The sequence below is a fragment of the Lutra lutra genome, chromosome 9 (assembly GCF_902655055.1).
Source record: "Lutra lutra chromosome 9, mLutLut1.2, whole genome shotgun sequence".
Taxonomy (NCBI): domain Eukaryota; kingdom Metazoa; phylum Chordata; class Mammalia; order Carnivora; family Mustelidae; genus Lutra; species Lutra lutra.
The window spans coordinates 81,154,262-81,177,441 of NC_062286.1; the positions used below are offsets into that span (position 1 = coordinate 81,154,262).

The 23,180-nt window shown below is 41.0% G+C and overlaps 1 protein-coding gene across 3 annotated transcripts in view; it reads right to left on the reverse strand.

The window, feature by feature from the left end:
• Positions 1–4,966: 4,966 nt before the first annotated feature.
• The window catches only part of AFF3 (ALF transcription elongation factor 3), a 543,761-nt gene continuing 525,547 nt past the window's right edge, over positions 4,967–23,180 (reverse strand). For all 3 annotated transcript variants that reach the window (XM_047745267.1, XM_047745265.1, XM_047745266.1), the window contains 6 exons: positions 21,124–21,260; positions 15,879–15,950; positions 14,154–14,247; positions 11,527–11,576; positions 11,144–11,367; positions 4,967–8,685 (listed from right to left, as the gene is read on the reverse strand). In XM_047745267.1, the coding sequence (XP_047601223.1) occupies positions 8,564–8,685; positions 11,144–11,367; positions 11,527–11,576; positions 14,154–14,247; positions 15,879–15,950; positions 21,124–21,260 (699 nt within the window). In that variant the 3' untranslated portion in view covers positions 4,967–8,563. The remainder of the gene's footprint in view (positions 8,686–11,143; positions 11,368–11,526; positions 11,577–14,153; positions 14,248–15,878; positions 15,951–21,123; positions 21,261–23,180) is intronic.

Below are 23,180 nucleotides of genomic sequence, written 5' to 3' on the forward strand. Positions count from 1 at the left end.
ATAGTAGCCATCAACACAGATTCTGGACTTTCTCCATGACCATATCCAAATGGCCTAACAAGAAGTCCCAAAGAAGTGTCACATGACAAAGATGAACTTAAGCTATTTTAATATTGAATGACTAGACACAAATGAAAATAGTATTTGACCTTATAAATACAGCACTTTAATCAATGCTACAATGGGTACTTTTTTTTAAAGATTTTATTTATTTGACAAAGAGAGATCACAAGTAGAGAGAGAGAGAGAGAGAGAGAGAGAGAGAAGGAAGCAGGCTCCCTGACTAGCAGAGAGCCCAATGTGGGACTCGATCCCAGGACCCCGAGATCATGACCTGAGCTGAAGGCAGAGGCTTAACCCACTGAGCCACCCAGGCAGCCCAACAATGGGTACATTTTTACAGCATGAATTACTGAACAGAATTGTCCTACTTAGAATCCTCTTCAATCCTCGGGGCACCTGGGTGGCTCAGTGGGTTAAGACTCTGCCTTCAGCTCAGGTCATGATCTCAGGGTCCTGGGATGAAGCCCCGCATCAGGCTCTCTGCTCAGCAGGGAGCCTGCTTCCCCCTCTCTCTCTGCCTCTCTGCCTACTTGTGGTCTCTGTCTGTCAAATAAATAAAGAAAATCTTTAAAAAAAAATCCTCTTCAATCCTGGCAATAATTGTGAGACCAATTCCTGGAAGAGGAGATGAAGGCCCTGTAATCGGTTTCTGTGGCTGCTAAAACTGGATCAGTGGAAAAGTCTTGTGGGATGTAAGCAGGTTCCCAAGTTGCTGACAGCTTTCCTGAGCCTGAAATGCAGAATTTGAGAAGGTGTCTGACGTGACACACTATGCAGGAACACTGAATTAGAGTTGCCAGGTCCATAAACATCCAAGATGATACAGTATACAATGGTGGAATTTTAAATCCCTGCTCCGATCCGGGGAAACTTACATAGGAGTGACTTTCAACTTGATCCCACAGAACTGTGGAGTCAGCAGGTATTTCTTATGTTGTAGTAGGAGTGTCTGTTATAGAACATCCTGCCTGAGAAAATGGGACATCCAAGAGTCTAGCTAGTGTATCAGCATTTCCTCATGCTAATAAAACCTATGTTGCCATTTTAGGATTTTTTTTTAATCTAAAAACTCAGAATTCACACCGGACAAGGTGTTATGCTCTTGTGGAAAGGGTTTTAGTGTCAATTTGGGCCTTAATGAGGATGGATCTTGCAAGACCTTTTTGTACTGGAGAAAGGCTAGGGATTTTCCAGTGAGTATGAAAAGAAAGGACCCTTTAGAATGAGTATTTCATGATTATTTTGATGACATCAAAGCACTGATTTAGGGACACAAGGAAGTGCTGTGTCTAAATAGTATAAATTTTAAATAAAAGCTCAAAACTTCAATTCAACATATAGGGCCTTGACCTCAGTGGTATGAAACATGCAGATTATTGGTCAGACTTCCAGTTTTTATTTTGATATCTGGGGCCAGCATGTACAAATTTCTAGGTGGGCATCACAAAAATCACTAAGTTCTTATATTGATTTTTCTCTCTCCTGGTACACTTATTAAGGTGTAGCCTGCAATTAAGTGATCATGTTGAGGCAACCTAACTCACTAGAGAAAACATCAATCTATTCTCTCAAGAGAGATCTCCTCTTTCCTGAAGCTTAGGACATACCCAAGTCCCTTATGACAGACCTCCTTTCTCAGGGACAAATGTCCCAGAGCAGCTGTCCTCCACCTCCTGGCCCCAAACAAACAAACACACAAACATACCATCAAAGGCACAAGATCCACTCCTTGGAACTCAGCTTCAAAGAAAAGCCACGAGAGCAAGGAAAACAAGACTGTGCTGTGTTCTTTGGCTCTACCAAAGATTTCTGAAGCATGGTGTTCAAAGGGCAAGTTACTTTCTCATGGAAGATGGCCCACACCGGAAGCTTGGGCCCAGTGTTCCTTCTTCCTCTTTCCATCTGGACAATCCTTGATTTCTTAAGTTCAGGACTAGATGAGAAAGGGGAGGGTGGAGCTGTACCAGCAACTGGGGTACCTGGCAGACTTGCTGCTCCTGGCAAGGACAGACCCACCCCCCCTTCATCCCGTCAGGGGTCTTAGAGCTCTGCCTAGAGGCAGGAGGACTCAAAGTGGTAACAATAAATGCTGAAGAATCTTATGGAGGGGGCTGTGGCTACCCCACTGCCATCCTCTTGGTCCTCTAGAACCTTGTCGGGGGGGATAGAGTACCATGCTACTCATCACACTCCTTTGTATCTTGGTGCCTATAGATACAGTAGAGTTCTGTTGTCTCCATTCTGACAACCATGCGTTACCCCAGCTGTGTGTGACAGCTGGAGATCTCAAAACACTTGCCCAAATCTGATGATCCTCACATTCTGAGGTCATGGGTGAAATAAACAGAGGAAATTGAAGTACGCAAAGGAGCTTTATTCGAGGATCAGGTGCAGCAGATAACGGAGAGGAAGGTTTGGGTACCCCAGTTATTTTCCTGACTTCTCATCCCAACATCCATGAGCTCTTATACTGAGTCCTTGTTTCCTTAAACCTCTGACTGCCTCTAATAACTGTTCTTCTAAAAAGTCAAGATACTAAACCTGACTTATAGAACTTAGAAGGGCAAAACCCCCAAAGGAGCAACAAAATCAACCCAGTTCACAGAGAAGGACATTTTGGGTTGAGTTGGCAGCCCTGGGAACTGCAGGGGATTAATAATCAGATTGCAGATTACTCAAAGGAAAGAGTTAATATTGTTACTTCACCACACAGGTAGGCCTCAGAGAGAGCCGGCAATGCTATGGAAGCGTCTATCACTAAATCAGCATGTTATATGCTTAGAATTTGACATCTCAACTACATGGCCATACTTGAGGCTTTGTGATCTCTCATTTTGGAAGATGAAGGTAACAGAGAAGACTCAAAGAGTGTTCTTTAAGAAGTCATATACCTTTGGCTACCGTGGACAGAAAGCTGTTCAGTCAAGCAGTGCATATTTCTCAGTGTTAAGTATGTTCTCTTCGCTCATGTGGACATCTAGAAATCAAGAGATGATAAACACTGGGGGAAGAGTCCGTTTCGTCTTATGGAAAACTGAGGAAGGGCTGAAGAACAACACAGAAAGCAGAATATTGTGATTATTTTTATCACCAAACACCACTGTTTGAAAATCCTACACACCGGTACTATTTCACATTGTCTTTGGATATAAATATTTTCTGATGGGCTTTTTCTATGTCAGAAATGAGTAGAAAACAAGTCCCTGATTCAGTTCTTCAGGCCCCATCGTTACTTCCTGATGCTTAAAGACAAATGCTGATCCTCTTGTCGAGTTGCAATTAGTACTTCGAATACATCCCTCAGATCAGTGTGTTTAAAACTGGCTCTAAGAGGCGGATTTTCAAAATAACACATAGGGATTTAATCCCCTGATTCCCATTACTATGAGTAAGAGCTGTGAATCTAAGTGCCCTTTGGAGCCAGCTCAAAATTACCCCCTGGTGCCTCAGAATGCCAATTAAATCATAAAAGCCAAAACTGTGGTCAGATGTAATTAGTTTGAGAACAGAGTTTTGTAATTTTCCTTATGCACACAAACTGACCCTTCTAATGACATATACAGAATAATTCAATTTGGACAAAGAGAACACAAATCTCACATCTGAACATTTCTTGTTCTCTTTGCCAGGAAGCTGGGATATCAAAAACTGTGCTTGGAGAATTGTCGGAAATGCAGTTTATGTTGTTAACTTTTCTTTCTTTCATTAAAAAAGTTTCTTTCAAGGGGCGCCTGGGTGGCTCAGTGGGTTAAAGCCTCTGCGTTCGGCTCAGGTCGTGATCTCAGGGTCCTGGGATCCAGCCCCGCATCAGGCTCTCTGCTCAGCGGGGAGCCTGCTTCCCTCTCTCTCTGCCTGCCTCTCTGCCTACTTGTGATCTCTGTCAAATAAATAAAATCTTAAAAAAAAAAAGAAAAAAAAGTTTCTTTCAAGACTCCGGTTGACCCAAATTTCATTGAAAATGTGTTACTTCTTAAAAATAGGATTCTGAATATAACAGACTTCAATGGCAGGCAAGCTGTATAAGAGAAAGACAGTTCTTGGAAGACTGTTGAGCGTATCTTAGCCCAAACCATTTCTGAAAAGAGCATCAAGGTCCCTGGAGCAAGCATGGCCAGTGTCCTGTCCTGGCCATCTCTGGGATGAGGTGGTCTCCATGGTGGTCCCGAGCTAGGGTCCTGCTGCCTGACAAGAACATTTGAATCTAAGGTTACGGGCTGTGTAAGGCAGAGTAATCATTCTGTTTTTTGTTGCTGTTTCTGCTTCTTTGGGAAGGAATGGACTGCAAAAGTTGTGAGGAGAGGAAAAATAAGGTTAACAAAAAACCCTCCCACACATGGGGACAGATAATGGCAAGCCGCTGTTCTAATATTTCCATCTTTGTTAGTTCAAAATTCTCTTCTTTGATTCAACCAAATATTTGCAAGCATTATTCCACCATGTTGGATTGAGTTGAAAAAACATGGCACGTATAACTTGGGGAATTAACTTGTGTCGTTAAGAGATGTTGAGTAAAACAGTGTCCCAATGTCCCAGGATTTCTGGTGGGACAAGCATTAGTGAACTCAAGCTTCCTATTCAGTGTTTTCTGGGACACTGGGTTGTGTCCTTCTGCACATGTGTGCATGCATATGTATGCTGGGAAATGGGAAAGACAAGTAGTAAGCTGTAGTTATAATGAAGAAAACCATGCTTCTGTCTTGCCCTTGGAAAATATCAGACCTAGTAATGATAATCTATGGGAGGTGCATTTAAAAAATTCATGAAACAACAAGGTTGTTTCTGAAGAGATTATGAACCAGGGACCCAAATACTTACTTGAATATATTTTGATCCAATTTCCTCAAAAAATATTCACAGAGATTGGTGGACTTTTTTTTTTTTTTAACATACAACTCGGTTTCTCTCATTTACAACATAAATCATTTAATGTAACATTTGCAACCTTAGAAAGGCAGACATATTTAATCCAGGTCAGTTTATAAATTCCAATTTCACATGGATTAAAAACTGCAGATAAATTAAGTCACAATAATATCCTGTACATGCATTAAGGCTGGTGACTGCTAAAGTCTCTTGGGTATCTACAAACAGGAAATCACACACAGATTACTGGGTCTGAAGAGTGTCTACATCATTAAAAAAATCTTGCTTTTTTTTTTTTTTTGGTGATACAGATTTCAACAGTAACTCTGGAAAACTGTGAAAAATGTTATTTAAAAATATATATGTATATACTACTGCACAGTTTCAAAGATGTGATTCATAAATAATGTTGGCTGCACTGATTAATTTTGTAACAATTACTGCACTTCCAAGGTGATGTGAACACGCAGTGACTTATACTCAATATTAGGCACTAGTAATATCCTTCAGGCATACTACAGTTTTATGTTAGCTGTATTGTACATATATATTTTTAAATGTATGCATTTATACAAACTGTGTATATTATGTATGGGATGTCAGAAATGTACATATCACTGTTATATAATACACACATCATTGTTTTACATACTAGGATAAGTTTTAGTGCAGAAAATCTCATTGCATTGCATTCCATGTGTTCAATCTAGTACACAATTTGTCAACTCTTCAGATTATTTTTCCAGTACATTCTTCTTTAGATAGTGGGTCCGAGTTTCCATTTGCAATTTGAATGTTTCCAGAAATATGTGTTTTAACCAAGCCTTTCTTTCCAGGCACAATCCTGCACATAAGTCTGATCTGTATAGAGAATAGTAACAAATTCCAGATTTTGATTAGGAATGTATTTGGGTAACTTTCTTTCAAAGGTAACTCTAATATTGTGATAAAGGAAGGCATCCACTCAGGTCAAGGAAGGGTAAGGTCAGCTGAACTTGTGTTGGGCTTCTGAGGAAATAATGTGTCTTCAAATAGAAAAAAACGATAACAGATATTATATGTTTAAATGGGAGAATCTCTAGAAGAATCTACATGAATAACTGTGAGCAGTGGTTGTCTTCGGGGGATGGGACATACTACTTTCTACTTTATACATTGCTGTCTTCGTTTGAATCTTTACAACTAGCATGTATTAGTTTTATAATCCAAAAACACAAGAAAGGTATTCCTACTTTGAACAAAGCTAAATAAAAGGAACAAGTTATGAATGACTTTCACAAACAACAACCAGAAGATGGTTCCTTACCAAAATCACCTACGCTAAAGCAAACAAAAACTGCTGTCCTCACATGGTCTGTTGATGAGATCAAAGACAGGGAGGGACCTAGATGTTCTGACCATTCCCAAAATAACCAGTTCCAAGTTTTGCTGGGAAACATGGGCCACCTAAGTGCTTAAAATGCTGTGGGCACAATCAGCCAGGGGCCACTGGTGTGTTTACCCTGGGGTTTTGTGGGTAAGCACATCATGGGGCTCCCGTAAGAGCTGTGACTTTAAGGATGGGCAGGGCCAGAAAGCGCCCCGGGGACACATGATGCGGACCTTGAGGTTCATCATCCCTTTATGTGAGAGTTTCAACTTTTCATCCGAATTCAGCAAGAGGAAGTAGAAATAAGCCTTGGTCCTCCAAAAAACAAAAAACACAAAAAGTCCAAAATTTCCTAAATTAGACTCAAATTTCCAACATAGGAGGGGATCATGAACTCTGCCAACAACTAGTGAAAGAGATGTGAGGAACACCTCAGATAAAAGTAAAACAGAAATATTGGGAGTATTTCTAGCTGCTTCAGGGCTGAAGCCAAATACAAATTTTACAAATATTTCACCAGCTTCATTTCCCTTCGAACCCTTTACTTTCGATTCATTTGAGATCACCAAAGTTGCTCCATCATTTTGAATCAGTGCTTAGAATTACAGCAGTCTTATTTCCCACCTACAGGTCAGGTGACAAAAATATGACTATTACAACCAAACCAGTAAGAGCATCAGGGGGGGCATATATCACTATCTATTATAAATGTTTTGTGCCCCATCACCTTGGAAAACGGAGTGTTCCACATACGGCATGCACCTGTCTTTTTCAGACCATCCTGGTGCAATTCTGTCAAGTGAGAGGCTTCAAGGACATTATTTTTGTTTTTAAGGATATGGCAAGGTCTATGCTCTTTTGTAGGAATTTTTCTTTTTACCAGTATTTTTTATATCCAAGTATATTTAACAAAAAGACTAAATCTAGGGCACGATAAGAGACTATTAAAGTTTCAGACAAAAAGTGTAAACAAGACGTCAAAAAACTAAAATGTAAACTTCATTTAAAAAAAAAGAAAAGAAAAGAATCAAGGGCAACACATAAACATACCAGACACTCGGGATGGAAGCACGATGCTGTGGTCGCTGCTACCCCAAACAGATTAGCGGTCTTTGCAAAAATAACTTACCCTGCACAGTAAGCAGCTTGCTAATCAAAGCCTGAAACACAGCCCCCAAATTGAAATGCATTAAAGGACTGCGTTCTGCCCAAAGAGTGAGAAGATCAGTCTCGTGATAGCGAATGGTTCTCAGCCTGAGAAGGAGCTGATACAGACTCCTAGCGAAGAGACATTCTAGGAAATGTCCTAATTTGGCCAAGAACATTTGTAAGAGAGCTATCGCAGAGGGGAAAGACTTGAAAAATATTGACTGATGAATGCCATGTGGCTCTGTGGCCACTGTGTCACAGTGGCAGGAAGAAACAACACATGTGCTGGGTGGGCTTGTCATGGCACGTGCAGAAGTTTGCAACTCTTGACTGAGCTCCGAGTACAGCTGTCTTTTCGTGTCAGTTAGCTTTCAAAGACACTGACTTTTTGCCAGATCCCAGTGCCATGTACATATGCTTTTGAGGGCAGGGCAGGGCAGGCCTGTGGGATTTGATCCATTTGCTCATGATGCCTTTAGGTGATAATAAGTTGGATGGAAGGGGTGGGGAGTAGACTAAAAGCAAGGTATTTGGTCACATGCAATCTAGTAAACGTCAGGCACAAAAATAACTGACTTCTTTTCATTATTCAATTACCCATAAATACACACAATTAAAATTAATTGGGGGAATAGTACATTAATACTGAAAGTAATCAACAATGTAAGAACTAGGTTCATCTTACTGGCAGTCAAGCTTTTGGTGTGCTGTCTTGCACCTGGTTAACTAACCCATGAGATTTTGGTTGAATGTTCTAGAAGTCATGGTTTAGCTTTGAAACAGAAAGTGTGTGTGTGATTTTGTGTGCATGTGTGTGTGTAAGTGTATATTCTCTAATCAGAAACCTCTGCTCACTTTGCCTAGTTTGGGATTACGGAAACTAGACAAAGAAAACGTGTTCTCAAGAGCTGTGTATCTTACACACACACAGGCATATTCTTCAACACCCACACACACGTACCAACACACACGCCCTGGGAAAAGACCATTGTTCGATGCTGAGGAAATATTCACCGCAGTTTGGGAAATGCTGTGGCCGGGGACTTCAGTAGCACAGTGTCCAGACACATGGAGCCATCTGTGGAGACGAGAGCACAATCCAGCTCATGGGCAAGGTCCCTATGAGAGGTGGGTGCTGTTCCGCAGCCAGTGCAGGCCCTGCTGAGAGTATTGGACCAGATGTTCCATGCTGCTGTGCAGGGTGACAGGCCCCATGAGCAAATCCAGGTCATTGAAGAATTCTAGGGGATACAGAAGAGTTGTTTGAGTGACACACAGGCTAATAAGAGTGCTACCCTGGGAGACCCGAGTGACTTAAGAAAAAAAATTCCCTTTCTCGTCTTTATAGAAATCAAGGATTCTCTATTCCATCATGCAACTTGAGCGTTCAATGGAACAGAATCCACAGGTGGAGAACTCATTCTATATCCAAAGGACTCTATTGTCCATTTCTCATTTAAATGAATAACAATTACTGAGCCAAAGAGCAAAGAAAATTTACTTCCTCAGACTGCATTGTCTATGTGCATGAATGCTTCCTACCCTGGATGGGGTTGTGGCTCTGTTGCCCCTTATACTGGACTCAACTGTAGCATGTGCTGAACCCCTGGAGTGAGTCCAAGGAAGGAGGCTCTAGGCCCCTGGAGGCAAATCAGAGAGGGGTTCTGAAAAATCCTCCTGAAGTCACATTTTAGTCCTGGGACAGTCTCTAGGTTTGTCCTTTCATTAAATATTTATTAGGTGCCAAGGCACTGTGCTAGGCACAGGAGCGTAGAGGTAGGGGAGTATAGCATGGGGAATAATGTTGTAGGCTCCCAGATCTCCCAGAGATCCCAGTGTAGTGGCTAATACAGACAAATCCGTATGGCTCTCGTGCTGTCATAACTGGATCACCGAACAACACCGTGAGGGTAAGTATCTGGGAGAAGTTTTTCAGAGGTGCTCATATACATGCTGAATGAAGTCCCACTGGAGAAGGCAAGGGAGAGGTTAGAGAAGACTCTCAGGTGGTTGGGAGGATAGCCAAAGCAGGAATCCAGGAGCAGAAGAGGGGAGGAGGAGTGAGTCTGGGAAGCAATGCCAACTTTGCACTGTATATGCAGCACTGAGCCCTCTGGTAGGAGACATCCAGTAGACAGCTGGCAGTGCCATCTGGAGCATGGCCTGCTCAGGGTCTTCCAAATTGGCTATGTCAATTTTGTCCTGTCCCTTCTGTTTTGTTCACCTGTGATGCCCACCCCACTCCATAATCAGCCACACAACTATTTGTTTTTCAAAATCCTGTCCCACACCAGTTCCTCTAAAAAGCCTTTCTTGGGGGCCTCAGTCCCCTGGCATTGATCTTCCTTGGCATTCCCATTAGATTTTCATGGGGAACCACCTCTGGGATGCATGTTATGTACTATCTGGTTTTATTACCAATTTCATGTACTCAGGACCCATCTGCTTATCTGTGCCATTAATTCCTCATCTCAATGTGGACATTCTGGTCTTGTCCTCAGAAGCTTATGATATCATCTGAACAAAACTCACATTTCATGGCTTCAAAGTGAGGTCAGATTTGCACTCTCACCTGCTGCTGGAGGGAGAGTAGTAAATTGGTATAATCTTTTGGGAGAAAGTTTACAATATATGTCAAGATATATAATAATATGTATCTTAAAGGAATCTATTATACCTGTTGACACCCAAATTCTCCCTCTGATGAAAATAATCAGAATATGGACAATGATTTATATGAAGATATTTATCATAACATGATTTGTAATAGTATAAAAAATTGGAAGTGACATAAATTTCCAACAAGAAGGGGGTGTTTTGAGAAATCATGATACTTTATGACTACATAAGCACTATTATGACAGTTTTCTAGAACCAACATCATAGATTTTTTGAAGAAGTGAGTGACATGGGAAAATGCCTGATACATTGTTAAATGGAAACAGACAGGATATAAGACTGCATATGGACTGCAATCTTACTTTGATAAGATCGTGCGTATTTGGAGAAGACTAGAAGAAACTACAGTAGAATGTTAAGAGAGTAATTATTTCTTGATGATAAGATTACTGATAATTAAAAAACATTTTTCTCTGTAGTTTTTCACATTTTACAAATTTAGCCACAGTAGACATGTGTTTGTCTTATAATCTGTGAAAAGAGAAATCTTGTTTAAAGAGAAATAGAGCTTATCGCTACCTAGAAAATACTCCCTTTTCAGTGGTAAGTGGTAGGTTCCTATCATGTAAGTAGCTAGAAACATTCATCCTCCTTAATTAATCAGTTGATTCATTCAATGTTTCAGCTCCCCAGCTGTGTTCTAGGTACTGTGGACGTGCTGGGAACACTAAACTGAATAGAAGACTACCCTTACCTTCAATGAGCTCACCATCTCAAGGGAAAATCACACACGTGCGCATGTGTGTGTGTATCCATACAGGTGTCTACATCATTTCTATGTACCTGCATCGTGACTACCTCTACCTCCATCTCTAATCTCCCACAGTCAACATTAAGGTCGGTCAAGGCACAGGAGACCGTGAATGAGGGGGAGAGGTCAGGCAAAGTTTCATACAGTAAGTGACAACTCCTATTACGTCTTCTCGGGTGAATGATGAAAACTTGCTCGATGATGTCCAGCATCAGGCTGGCTCCCTGAAATGTGATGGAAACACACACACACTCCCTGGAGGCACACACCTCTGTTCTCCTTGGCCAGGTTGTCTGCCATCTCCCAGTAGTCATAGCTGTGGAGGATGCTGTTGGTGATGCTGACGTGATTGGCTGCCATCTGGTGGATGCGCTGTGGGATGCTGACGATGGTTGAAGGGGACAGGGCGTTGGCATTGGAGAGGCTCCCCTGAGATCCCACAGAGCTGGTCGGGGAGGGGTTGGGAGACATAGGGGATGGGGTTCCAGTGCTCCTGGAAGGTGAGAGTGCAGAAAAACACGAGTGTGGAGGTTGGTACCGGGTGAGGGAGAACAGTCCTTCCCCACCCCCCACTACTGTAAGCAAAGCAGCACATGGCCCAGTATCATGCTGTGTCTCATTTATCACCTTTACTTTGGAGAAATACACTTACTTTCCACTGGCCCCCCATGGAGATGGGGCTTGGGCAGCTTTAGATGAATTCTGCAGGAAAATAAAAACGTTGACAGTGAGTCCATCTGTTTAAGTTTAAACAGCTGATAGTAACATGTTCTTAGGTGACCGCTGAGAGAAGTAATGGCAAAGACTGCAGATAAAATGAAGACTCAGAGAAACTGAATCTGGGAAGTTAAAATTACTAGGCTACTGGTTTCTTTTCTGGAAGCTAGTGGGGGGCAGGTGCATGGCCTGCTGGATTTCACAGTGGGCTAAAATGGAGAATTTACTCCACAGCCTGGGTTTTCATGCACAGAATTCTATGTACCAAATTAAATAATAATCCTGAGGGTCTGTTGAATCCTAAACCAGCCTAAATTTTTTCAACTAGCTTAATTTTCCTGAAAAGGAAAAAAACAGCAGGAGTAGCCCCCACACCTGCCATACCACTGAGAACACCTTATATTTAAATGTAGGGCATATCTATAAAACCCACTGACATACATTTAATGCCTGAAAATATATGAGACACCAAATTCTATTGTTTTGACTTATGAAGCTTAAAATTATTTCTCTTAAAGGAAATTGCTATTGAATTTTTCTAAAAGAAAGATTAAAATATATGTCCTTAACAGAGTATTCAAAAACGATTAACCTGAATATTTTGATTTAGGATGTTGTGTTACATGAGCTGGTTGTCTGCATCAAGCATTGAAAAGAAGTTCTGCCTGTGGCAAGGAAAGTCGCTAAATGTACAGATAGAGTTCCCCTCTGAAAGCCTGATAATGCGTTCTTGCACGTAAGTCTAAGGGACTAGTAAAAAAAAGAATGGTCTTTATGATACTGATGTGAATTTTCTAAAACAGCCTGAGCGTGGTTCCCCAGAGACAAGGTGTTTCTTTTGGTTAAAAAGGACTCTAGGAAGTGGTGAGTGATTTTTAGTTTTTAGTGGAGGTGTTACCAAAATGGTAAGAAATGGCCTAACAGGTGGCAATTCTGCAATTGCCTTCAGGCCTCTTCTATTACCAGGAAGCCCTGTGACTGTAAAAACATATGCAAGAACCAAGTCTTTTTTTTTCAGAGGCAGCTCAGTATTGATAAAACACAGTCTTTATGGACAAATTATCATCGCTGCCTGAAGCTTTCATAATCCCTGAACTTTTTTTTTTTTTTAAGATTTCTTCCCTCCCTTCCTTCCTTCCCTTCCACCCTCTCCCTCTCTCTCTCCCTCTCCCCCCCCCCTCATTTTCTTTCAAGAGCAAGGGAAGAGGGAGAGAGAGAAGCCTAAGCAGGCTCCGTGCCAAGCACAGAGCCTGAGGCAGGGCCCAATACCACAACCCTGAGATCATGGCCTGAGCTGAAATCAAGAGTTAGACGCTCAACTGATTGAGCCACCCAGGCACTCCCATAATCTCTGAACATTAAGTACCATTTAAATGGCTTTTAATTAAGGATGAATACTAATAACCTCTGGAGGGGAAACCTAGTGTTTAAGTTGTGTTCTTTGCCCATTCTGTACATATTCATGAATGACATTCATACGTGCTAAGAAATTTTTGTATCCCTTAAAAGTTCTGCTGTTAGCTCTGTGGCTTGCAGAGTTCAGATTCCTTTTTTTATCCAAGCATTTTTTTTTTAAACTCTAATAATGCTCTTCAGTATTAGCTCTTAGATTCTGACATTTTGGAAATGACCCCTCTTGGCCTTAGGCCCCCAAAGTAAAGGAATAGGCTTTGTGTCTGTTCTTGTCATTATGACACAGAACGGTCAATGTGTCAAAACAGTTCTCCCCTTGCATTAGCACCTGGTTACTCTACATGCTTGACCAGGAAGCCAGTGGCATGCTGGACACAGCCCGTGGAAACTCCAACACAGCCTGGTCAACAGAGGTGATCTCTAAGAAGCGGAGGTTGGGGGGTAAATTAAAGGAACTAAATGATGGTGTATATCTGACAAAGGGTTGTTACAGGTGGAAGTGGTATACATTTCTTGTTTCTGAAGATAAATGGACAGCAAGGAGACCGAGAAATCTCAAATGAATTATAACTTCATGTCCGTTTCACAAGTACAGCAGACAAGATTTTCTTTTTTTTCATTCCCCCAGTGAAAATGATTTCATTTCCTGAGATAGGTAGAAGTTAGCCTGGCTTCCAATTCTACCCTTATATCTACCCATTGCCATTGTCCTAGTGCCTCTGTGTTCCAATGAGCCATTTCTTGTCATTTAAAACAACACCCTTACTAAAAATTAAATGAGCTACTGGAGAGAGCTACGAGGAAGTTCTAAGTAGTTACTTCCGAGAGGAAGAAGCTGTAAGCGAACATGAGGAATTTGTTAGCTATGAAGAGGAGTTTCCTAGGACACTGGAGTGGGTAATTGGATCTTCTTTCTCTTGAGACCGTGAAAGTACTTGGACACAAGGCAGGGGGATAAATTAGACGGGCTGACAAGGTCATTCTCTGGGACTTGAACACCGTGAATATATCATAAAGGGGGTTACTGTTGATATCAGAGAGGTCCTGTATGCCCCCAAAGCCAGGGATTCTACTAGGCTCCTCGAAAATGTCCTTGACCGGGAGACCACTGGGCACAAGCAACAATGCTGCCCACTAGTCAGACAATACCTTGAAATAGTCGATAAGTGCTTTTGAATACTTCACAGCGTGGTCTCTTTTGAGCCGAAACATCCGCCAGTACAGGAGAGCCAGGCAGCGGTAACTGCGACGGAAAGAGAGAAATGGGTGCTGGGAGCATGAGTGTGTCCTCTGCCAACAAGACTTAAACAAAAACTCTTGTTGTTCGAAGGCACCCCACATATATTTCACGATTACGTATATGAAATATCATTATACTTATGTTTATGTCTGCTAAGTATCTGACCTTCCTTGTGAAAAGATCTAATTCAAAATTCCAAGGAGTTACACCATAAATACATTTACCACTAGATCCTGGCTTTACTGCTGGTTTCTTGGGGTTAAGGGACAGGCCATTTTCTTCTTCTGCCACTAGAGGGCACTCTCTCTCCATGGGAGGAGTGAGGGAGTGCTAACACACAGCTTTCACAGTGACTGGGTGAGTCTCTGGCCGGAGCCACCTTCCTTCCTGACTGCCCCCTGGCGCCCAGGACCTCAGCAGTGTTGGCTTAGCTGAAAGAATAGCTCTTTACCTGTTTGTATTCCCTTCACTTCTCAACTACCTTACTGGACTGGAAGTAGTTCAAATAAAGTGACAGGTACAAACGTCTTACAAGCAGAAAGAATTCAATGCTGAGAGTAGTTATTATTATTTTATTGTTTTATATTTATTATTTACATATTAGTATTCTATCTTATATAATATGAAGTATTATTAATCATTATTAATTTGTTAATCCTAGTATGGAACTTTGAAAAGAACGCAGAAAGCCTTTCCTGAGACATACCCTCTTTTCCTTGGAGCTTTTCACTCATAATTATTTGCTAACTCAGATCTGGTGCTGACATGCTGGAATGCCAACATACCACATACAACTTTCTAGTCTCTTCTAAGCACATCAAACTGCAGATGATGGAAAACTACCCAAGGACACTCTCTTCTGTGTATGTTGCTGTTACTTTCCTTGAGACCTGATTCTCCGCCTTGTAGATTAGGTTCTAGAGTAGAGTGTGAATCATCAGAGAGCAAAGATTTCTACAGGTAGGTGTCCTGTGATTTGGGAGAGTGGGATGAGGTGTCCCAAGGAAATGTAATGGGGAAAACTATTATCCTCACATAATCAGTACCACTGTAATCATTACGGATATAGAAAAGATCTATTACATACTGGAACAATTTAAAAGAAATTCTTCTATTATTACAGTGTAATGAACTTGTTCCTTAGACTGATGTGTTGAGAACTTCAGCCCATCATCTTGATTGAGTCATACTAATCCCACATGCACATAGACAAATGGATTATTTTGATTGTATCTAAAGTGTTAAACACAAGAGAAATGACACTTGGCACAATTCACATTCAAATTATTAAAGCACAGACCTACCTAATTTTAAAGTTGGGTGTGCATACCCACACACGCATAGGTACGTGCATGTGTGCACACAGGCACACGCAGAGACATATACAATCACACACAGTAACAATTATTCTTGTGTAATGGACCTGTAGATTCTCAATCACCGTGAATTCAGATTACGTATGGTATGACAACAAGAAACGGTGAGGACTCTCCCTGGTCACCATTAGAACTGCATTTGGTTTTGCATGTCAGAAGACACTAGAAAAACGTATGCCTTTCAGCACCTGGTTTACCAATGAACATATACATATACAAGGCTAAGGAATGTATTTTAAGCTGATATTATGCACTCACCATAATGCAGCCAATTGTTTGTCCTCTGGTGTTGCATTGGGGCCTGAATGGGTTTTTAGTCTCATAGCATACCTAGGGGGAAAAAAAAGAAAAACAAAAGAAATTTTTAAAAAGCTTTCTCATTAATAATAAAACATCTTTTATGACTGAAGTTCTCTTTGCCCAATACTTAGTTTTTCATAGCACTTGCTGTTAATTCTTTCTCTCTCTCTTCTCATTCTCTCTTCCTCCCTTCCTTCTTCCCTCCCTCCCTTCCTTCCTTTTCTAGAGAGGAAGGAGGGAGGGGGAGAGGAGAGAGAGAATCTCAAGCAGATTCCCCACTGAGCATGGAGCCCGACATGGGGCTTGATCTCGGGACCCTGAGATCATGACCTGAGCCAAAATCAAGAATCAGGCACCCAACCAACTGAGCCACCCAGGTGCCCCATCTGTTAATTCTTTCTTAAAAGCTAGCTGATGCTGCCCCATTTTCCCCTAAGCATGACACTACTATGACAACTAGAACAAAATAACTTTTAGGACCATCTAACCACTTTCTGCTCCTCAACAATACAAGTCCAAATGCTACAGAGAGTTGAGAGTGATACCAGATGTGTCAAGGTGACACATCCATTTTTACTAATTTAGACTTATGGCTGAGTGGTTGACAAGATGGAGTGAAGTTCAATCCTTCTAAACCAATATCCAGAAAAATGTTCACTCCCTGTACTCAGATGAATGCTTGGATTTACGCCTTTTTCATTATTCAGGAACTCTTACTTTGATGGCTGCGTAAGTGTCCTATGTGCACAACTAGTGGCATTTATGCACTTTATGTAATCCCTTTTATTTCTTTAAACCAAGGGGACTATGGTCATTCCATTCTCCCAATAATATACCAAGTTACTTGCAGATTTTTTGAGAGAGCTGAGACAGTAGGTGAATGGTCAGAAAGTTCTGGGTTCAAATCTGAATTTAGCCTCAATTTCCCTACCAATAAAATAAGACTAATACTGCTGATCACATAGCATTGTTGTAAGGATAGTATTGGTAGAGGTCACTGTAAATGCTTAAGAAATGTTACTGTTATTATACTAGCTCCCCACCATGCAGATTTGTAGGGTCTCTGAATATATCTCCATGCACAGTTTTCCTAGTGGTTGCTCTGGTTTCTTACAAATGCATATGTGCCTTACTGCAATTCACTGGTGTTAACAGGTTCCACTTGGAATGAAGAGTGGAGACTTTATTTCCTTTTAGGTCCCTTTACTTTACTCCCTTTTAAATAATGTTATCTTGAATATCAGCTGGTGGTATAATTTTTGTTTTCATCACTGAATAGGATTTGTAAAACTCATGAGGAGGATAGTTTATCACATGAATTCTTATCTCTGTTCTTCTGTTGTTCTTCCTTCTTTCTGATGCTTCAAGATTCCTTCATTTGTCATCTCCTTTCAGTTTGAGGGACTTCCTTTAGCCAATCTTTATAGGTTAAAAACAAGTATTTTGTTTTTCTTAGTCGGAGAATATTTTTATTTCCTCTTCATTCCTGTATAATGAAGTTGCATTGAATCTAAAATTCACAGTTTGAGGGTTTTTTTCTTTCAGCACTTGAAAAATGTCATGCCACTCTCTTCTTTCCTCTGTGGTTTCAGATAAGAAGTATGCTGTCATATGAACTGGTACTCCCCTACAGGTTATGTGTCATTTCTCTCCTGTTATCTTCAGGATTTTTTGGTTTTTGTTTTTAGTTTTCAGAAACATTGTTATGATGTGTCTTGGCATGCATTTTTTTTGTTTTGTCCTACTTGGGTTTTTTCTCAGCTTCTTATATCTGTAGGTTTATGTCTTTTGCCAAACTTGGCAAGTTTCAGCCATTACTTCTTCAAACACTCTTTGAGTCCCACTTGCTTCCTCTCCTGAGACTCCAATGATACACACATTGGATCTTTTGTCCTGTGCTTGAGGATCTATCCACTTTTCTTTTAGTTTCTTTTCTTTTTGTTGTGCATGTTGGGTAAATTCTATTTTCTGTTCTCAGGATCGCTAATTCTATCCTCTGTTGTTTTGTTGAGAAAGGTCTTCAAAAAGCTGTGACTGCCAGTTGACCTGGACCCTGTGAGCTGGACCCAGGTGACTGGAGGATCTTCACCTCCTCCCTTGTCCTTGAAATGTGGGTTCTACTTGCCTTTTCTGCTCCCAGAGGCTGCTGCAAGGATACACCTTGAGATAGTGATATGGCGTGGAGAACATCTGCACAGGGTATTGGCTGAACCCATTTAAGGCCTCTATATAAACTTTAAGATCTGGTGCGCAGGTGCAGGGATCCATTCATCTTCTGGACACTCAAGTAAGTTCTCTTTGCTTATTAAACCTGCCACCCACCAAACTGGAGTGGTCTACCCCTTTCCCCGTGTCTCCCCACTCCCAATGTGCAGGAGGATTCAGATTACACATGGGAAGCTCTTGAAAGGGTTATACATCAACACATCTCCACTCTACTACTGAGCCCATCCAGTGAGATTTTTGTTTCTCCTATATTTTTCATTTCTGCAATTTATGTTTAGTTCTTTTTAAAAAATAACGTATTTCTTTGCTGAGATTTTTGATTTTTTGTTTCTTTCAAGAGAATTTATCATTGTTTGTTGAAGCATTTTTATGATGGCTGCTTTAAAATCCCTGTCAGATAATTCCAGTGTCTGATTCATCTTGGTGATTGGTGTCAAATGGCTATCTTTTCTAATTCCAGTTGTCATTTCTTGTTTCTTGGTATGATGAGTGAGTTTCTATTGTAACTTGGACATTTGGCTCTTATGTTAGGAGACCCTGGATCCTATCTAAATCTTTTCTTTAAAAAGGATGTCACACTGTTTAGGTTTAGCAGGTAGGTCCTGGCCTACTTCTGGGCTGTAGTTTCAATTACAATTTAATTTTCAGAGCCTTTGTGGTGCCATTTTGATTTGTGGTGCTTGGTATCTCTTAGGGAGAAAGGAATTCTCCACCTCTGGGGACAAAGAGGGCATCCTGAGCTGGACAGTTGTGATGAGATCTCCCTTGCCAGTGCTCCCAGTCCCCGGTGTTTCTCAGTGGGGGAGAAGAGTCTTAAGCCTGGTAAGCAACATGCAGATTTAAGGTGGTGAATTAATGTTATTTTCCAACTCAGATAAGAAAAATTTCTTTGTCTTAGTTTTGTAAGTGGTTTAAGGGATTCTATTCAGTCTAAGTTATCTAGAAGATAGATTATACTCTCCATCATGCAATGACACTTGCATCAGTGAACACACCAGAGTCCTAACCCTGGGGCAGAGCAAGTGTAGCACATCACACCTCCAGGTGTATTTGACTGACATCAGGCTTTTATTGTTGTTTGCATTTGTTTATTTATTTGTTTTTTAAAATTTGAATGCCTTAAAGGCGGCCATGCACACTCCAGTTCACCATAAGCCTTCTGACTTATTTGTTCATTCAAATATTTATTGAGCATATACTACATTGCAGGAACTGTTCTAGGGATTAGGGATATATCAACAAACAAACCAGAACACCCCCTCCCAATTCCCTGTGTTGGAGGCACTTGCATACTTGCATTCTAGGGCACCTTACTTCTTTGTGCCCATCCAATGTCACCATTTTCTTACGTGCTTATGGATATGAGTCTGTGCCTTACTCTGAGGAAGCAATGGGAGAATCTAGGATCTCTTAGATTAATTTTAACTATTTTACTATGGTGATTTCTTGCCTTCACTGACAAGAACAGCATGCCATTTAAGAAAATAGAATGAGGAAATCACCAATACGTTGATGTAGTAGAAATATTTTATTTTATTTATTTTTTTAAAATATTTTATTTATTTATTTGAGAGAGAGAGAGCGCATGAGAGGAGAGAAGGTTAGAGGGAGAAGCAGACTCCCCATGGAGCTGGGAGCCCGATGTGGGACTCGATCCTGGGACTCCAGGATCATGACCTGAGCTGAAGGCAGTTGCTTAACCAACTGAGCCACCCAGGCGCCTAATGTAGTAGAAATATTTTGATAAGAAAAATGACTGAACAGTGTTGACTTTCAAAACATTAAAAAAATTTAGGGGCACCTGGGTAGCTCAGTGGGTTAAAGCCTCTGCTTTCGGCTCAGGTCATGATCCCAGGGTCCTGGGATCGAGCCCCGAGTCGGGCTCTCTGCTCAGCAGGGAGCCTGCTTTCCTTCCTCTCTCTCCGCCTGCCTCTCTGCCTACTTGTGATCTCTGTCAAATAAATTTTGAGAAAAAAAATTAAAAAAAAACCATTATTAAGAGGTACTTTATGAAGATGACGTGTACTCTGATACTGAGATGACAGTTTCAAAGGTTGGAAACTACTTACTGTAGCAAAGTGGTATACAATACCAACTTGCATCTTGGGGTCAATGCAGATCAAAAAGATTATGACCTAAGATGGCTAGAAATCTTTCATCTGGAGTGACAGAGTAAATACCTAATCTTAGGTTGCAAAGAATTCCAGAATTAGAAAAGTCTCTTAAAGTTAGTTTTGGAGAAAAATAGTTTCACCTGTGGGTATTAAATATTATCCAAGCAGTTGGACATAAACTGTATGACAAGGTTCTCAGTATGGTTCATGGATGAGATTTCCTTAAGGGTTCATTAAAAACACATTAAAGATGTATATTTCTGGGTCTCCAAGAAGGGACAAGAGTCTCCCATCCAATCCCTTGATGTGCCCATGTTAGAAACCCTGCTTCTGTTCACATTACATGTCTCAGCCCAGGTGAGGGATGGTGTTCCTGTTCAGGTCTAAGACCAAAACATCAGTATCCTCTGAGACAGCATATCACTGGAGGGATTTCCTTTCCTAAAATACCCCTGAATCTTTTCTCTCATTGAAAACTCCTGAATCGTTTACTGATGGAGTTAGGATTTTTATGATACTAACCTGAATCAGATTTTTTTTTTTTTTTAAAGGAGTATAAAGGTGAAATTAGTTCAAAATCTGCCACTTCCCACCTGGGTGAGGTAGGCATGTCACATCTCACTTGGACTCAGCTTCCTTTCTGTAGCAATCGAGGGTTAGAAGAGCTCTCCTACTCACTCACAAAGAAAGCAAAGGAAGCAGGGTGTGTTAAAGTGCCTTGCAAAATCTTACATTCCTCTTTGTGAGGATGAACCTTAGTTCTTGGTAGCTGATGGTGAAGGCTGGGATTCTTTTCTCTGTATTCAGAGTACTGAAATACATTCCTCACCCCCTCCACTTCCCCAACAAGATAAAGTGCTTACCTGATGAGCTCTACTGTTTCCGAATACATTGTATAAGGAGATTTGGATTCCATCGGGCCTTGTTCCATTGCGTTTCCACACTCAATAAATGACAAAGCTGCTTCAGCATAGTTCAAAGCCTTTCCAAACTTTTCCACCTGATCAACAGAGTTAATAGAGTGTCTTCCCTAAGTATAATTTTTTTTTTAAACAGCATTGTCACATAGTCTATATGCTTTATTTGAGAAACCCGACTTTGAGTTCCAAAATCCTGTGAATGGAGCTGAGAGAAGAAAGAAATAGGATGCTTCCTTCTCCAGTTATTTTCACAAATTGCTACTGGCTTAGGGTAAGTGAATGAATGGTTACAGACAGCTATGTCCCAAATCCATACAACAGCTGCCAATCAGAATTGGTCAGAGCTACATGGTTGCTCTAATTTCTCTTTCTCTCCTTCTAACCCGTAATTGCTGGGCAACTTCCATCCTTGTCCCTCCATGCTATGCTAAATAAAAAAAAAAACTTGGGGGATTACCTCAAGTTGTCCAAATTTATGTTAATTTCCTCCCACATCAGTGAGGATATCTGAAAATCAGCGTCATATTCTTTGGTTCTCATAAATCTGAACTTACATATCAAGTTCCTACTTTCATATATTGTTACTCTCTGTGGTAATTACATATTCTAAATTCGGATTGTATAATCTTCCCAGTTTTCACATACTCATTCATCAACACAAACAGAATTACACAAAGACTCTATTATACTAGGTCTTGCCTCTAAAAACAATTCTCATTCATAATGGATACTGTAGAAAACACCAATGGAGAGCAAAACCCTCCCTCAGTGGCAAACCAAGTTTTTAAACAGCTTATAACCCTAATAGGCCATAGAGAAATATTTCTTGGCAGTGCTTTCAGACTAAGGAGGTCATTTCATTCAACAAGTATTTTCTACAGCACCCAGTTCTGTGCAATGTGCACTTGATACACAAAAGCTCCTTCCAGGAACCCAGAATACATCTGAAGAGAAGTTTATTGTGCACCCACAATATAGTTCAAAGTACAAGGCAGTCTGTGATTAACTGAGAAAATGCAAAGCCAAAAGTCCAATGCAAAGAGATGGTAGGAAGGGAGCAAGTCAGGGGTTCAGAGAGACTGGGGAGGCCTCGGGGAGAGACCTGAAAATGAGAGTAGGAAGGAATGGGTATGATTTGGCTGGGTTTGGTGAGGAAGCTGGAGGTGTGAGTAGCTGTGAGTGTCTGTGTGAGGCTCTGTGGCTGCAGGAGCCTGCGCTGGGATGAGTGAGGTGTGCTCAGAGGCTGGGAGAGCATCAGCCTGGATGGAACAGCATGTTGATAGGCAAGGTCACATTTGGTAACACGACACAGAAGGAATGATCTTGGTAAACCTTGGGTGATTCAGGAGGAAAATTCCACTCTGCTTTAACATTCGGTGTTCTTCTCTAATAGTGACTATGCATCAGCTTCTTCAGGTGACCAGAACTCTCCACCATACTGTGGGGTTGTGAGGAGAAGAACTGGACCTTCAATTTCCTTTGTCTATTTTCTGATAACTCTGCTTATCTCCCCTGCACCCCCGTGTCCCTAGGCAGAGATCTTCATACAAATAAATGTTTGATTGGCAACATCACTAGCACTGGAAGGGGTATGCTTCTGGTTTCAGCATCTTCAACACTGGAATAATACCCTGAAGGGCATTTGAAATGCCTTATTCATCTCTGGCACCCTAATGCCAGTTAGGAATGCTGGAGGGGAACAGAACTGGAATTACTAGGTAGAAAAGAGTCTCTTTGGAGGAGACCGTAAGATGGAACAACAATGTGATCGCTCTTAGAAAAAGCTAGAAGTTTTCTATGTCTTGCCTGGAAGAGTCAAGCTTTCCAAAACAGGAGATTATCTAACTAAGAAAAGTTTTTTTTTTTTTTTTTTAAACATCAAGTCATAGTAACTTTAGGGTCTTATGTGTAGCATAATAGTTTCTGTGTTATACAGTTTCAGAGGAAGTATTAATTTTGGCAGATACACAGGCAGAACAGGAGTCTTTTTGAAAAGGGAT